This window comes from Opisthorchis viverrini, assembly GCF_000715545.1.
Source record: "Opisthorchis viverrini unplaced genomic scaffold opera_v5_445, whole genome shotgun sequence".
Lineage (NCBI taxonomy): Eukaryota > Metazoa > Platyhelminthes > Trematoda > Opisthorchiida > Opisthorchiidae > Opisthorchis > Opisthorchis viverrini.
The window spans coordinates 75,380-78,307 of NW_008752107.1; the positions used below are offsets into that span (position 1 = coordinate 75,380).

General features: G+C 41.5%; 1 protein-coding gene across 1 annotated transcript in view; it reads right to left on the minus strand.

The window, feature by feature from the left end:
- The window catches only part of T265_15346 (hypothetical protein), a gene marked incomplete at both ends in the record, with an annotated part of 35,481 nt that overhangs the window by 22,693 nt on the left and 9,860 nt on the right, over positions 1-2,928 (minus strand). Inside the window, one exon of the mRNA XM_009177689.1 lies at positions 2,580-2,791. Within this exon, the coding sequence (XP_009175953.1) occupies positions 2,580-2,791 (212 nt within the window). The remainder of the gene's footprint in view (positions 1-2,579; positions 2,792-2,928) is intronic.

Sequence of the window (2,928 nt, forward strand, 5' to 3'; positions counted from 1 at the left end):
ACATTCAGTTGTAGAATATCATAAACGAGAGATTTATTTGAGTCTCTCGTGAAAACCAAATTGATTTGCAAATCAGTGTATTTCTCGAAGACCGTCTATCCTCTTGTTCAAATGACTTGTTATATTGTACAAGTATATATGTATATATGTATATATTGTTACATTCTACCTACACAAGTTTGGCAGAATGTTTATGCACGTCTATCTCTTGGTCCTTAGACAACACCAGTCGGATTGTTCATTCCAACACGTCAGGAGGAGTATAGCGCAAACTTTAGCAGTACAGCCAAACCCAGCAAACTGTCTTAGAGAAACCTCGGTTATTCGGTGAACACACCCTCTGTTAGTATCTAATCCGTAAGCATCTCAATACAAGTGAAGGAGAAAAGACCTTCGATGCAGAGTTATTTATTGGAAAATGCCAACTGGAACATTTGCAAACTATTGGACAGGGAAGCAAAACTCTCATATGCATCTTCTTTACAGAAACTGAATATCCATCTTCTCTTTGGACGCGTCTTCCCGAACTTTCTTGGATATTCATTGACTGTTGCCGAAATTTAAACAAATGTGATTCAACAAGTTCCGTAATAGATCTCCAAATTCCGCAACATATCTCCCTTTTCAAAAGACGCAAAGTGAATTTACAAGAAGAAAGGTTACTACTCGCATGCCTTCCCCATCAGTAGTATCACTGTTACGCCAATTTCTCTTGTCCTTTTTAAAGTACTTTTCAAAAATTGGTCACTTCTGAGACTCCGTTCACAGATAGGTGAAAGCCCGTAATTGCTTAGTGGGTTAATCTGTTACCATTTTGTTCCTCTAAATATGATGTAGAGTGTACGGCGGTGTTCAGTCAGGTGGAAAACACCTGGAACCGACTGAGTGGTCATCGTTTTCAGAAAATTTTGGTAACAGTCGGTAGATTGATTGCTGGGCAGCGTTTTGATTTCGACACAAACAATTCGTCAGGCCAGATCACCAGATTACTAGGTTGGTCGAGATTTAATTCGGTACCAGAATCAATCAGTCAAGTCAAGCTAAATATCCACTGGGTGTCGGACGGAAGGGTGACCAAACGAAAGTGGCTAACTAGCGCTAACTAAAGCCGCCGTTGTATTCAGTCGCGGGTGTAGCTGAGCCCACACCTCTTTATGTAGTATTTAGGATCACTAAAAGATATTACGGGTCCAATAGTGAATGAGTCGCTCCCTTGCAATCAACTGGGAGTGGTTTATATCTAGACATTGTTTTCTTTACTCCTCTGAGTACTGTGGAATGCGAAAAAGCACTTTTTCGCGGCTTCTCATCGAATGTGAAACGCATTTCTGTATCCGCCTGCTTTAGACGTTAGTACGTTTTGAGTTTCTAAGATCGGACATAATATATGTTTCATCAGTATTTTGCTTTTAACAAACCTCATCTACTAAATGTGCTATTGTGCCTGTTGAGAAGAACTCATGAGTTCACTTTTCTATCAGGTTTGTAGTGGGTGCTGCCGGACAAACCAGTACACCGGATTTTCATAACTGCAAACTACATTAAATAAGCTGGAGGTTTTGTGCCACGAATTTACCCAAAAAATTCCAAATGCAAAATATCTACCGAGTAGTTACAGTCCCTTCGGCTTTTTAAATAGTGAGTAGAACAGCGGATTTCCTCATCACTCTCTCAGTCATAATCGTTGTCAGTAGTATCTCGAAAAGCCCCGCGATAGGCACGGCACGCTAACTATACGCTGGAAGCAAAGTAGTATGGAACTACTCTTTACTTCAGTAACCTCAGAAATATGAGAGGAGGGTGAATAGTCCGTGGACCAAAGAATTCCATTCTATGTTTGCTTATCCGCTTCTCAAGTTCACATATAGTTTGTCACATAAAGTCCATCAGTTTATCGAGGAACTGGAGAACAAAGCAACGTGAAGTCAACACAAGCTTCCGTGAAATAACTGGTCAATCAACATTTCAGTGGCTCTGGGAGTTGGAATAGTATAAAGTTCTCAGAAAGGTTCTAGAAGCGGATGACTTACGGCAGGAAACAATCGAGAGGCAGCTGAAATTTTCGACAGTGAGTAATAATCTGTTTAAGAATCGATTAATACTACTCCTAACTTCGACAGCACAAGTTGTCGTGTTACTGAAACATTCCAAATGAGGATTCAGACTAAGGGTGGTAGTAAGTGATAAATTTCAATTTTGTGTTGAGTGCAGCGGGCACAAAAGTCAGCTGAGTTAAAAACCTCGACTGAAACGTGGAATTAAGGCGATCTGTTACGGCTCAGAAGCGACAGCTTCAAGATAGAGTTTGTTCAGCCTGGCGAAATTGCATGTGTCAGGCAGCAGGCAACAGTGGATGTTGCCCCGAAACCTGCAACTTGCGTTCCTGTAAATGCCAATGACCTATTAGTTTTGTTGCACTTTTTGTTAAGGTGCTCCATCAGGAACAATAAATGTGCATACAAGTTCGACATAAAGATCATCTCCCCTTGACCGACTGCTTGGTTAACTGATCTACTTGTTGGTAGACCTGAGACAAATATCTTACTGTCAGTTTAGTATTTAATAAAAACCAAACTTACTCGATGGAGCGGTAATCTGCGGAGGGGCGCACTGTAAACCCACATCCATAGCGTGCGTACACCATCGCGTCGCACCCCATCCCCCTCCTAGGGTGCACTGATTCAAATCCGTCGCGTGTTCCGGACAACGAATCCCGGACAAGTGAATCGGTACGGTTTCATCGACCTCCTGATGTTTGTACAACACCGGTTGAGCATATTTCAGGTTGTCACTGCCAAATGTACAAAAGGCGACAGAAAAAGTCCACCCGGAAAAACTAGTTTGTACTGGTAGCGTTAGTTCAGTTCATCATCATCATCATCTTCATCATCATCATCATCATCATCATCATCAACAACAACAACAACA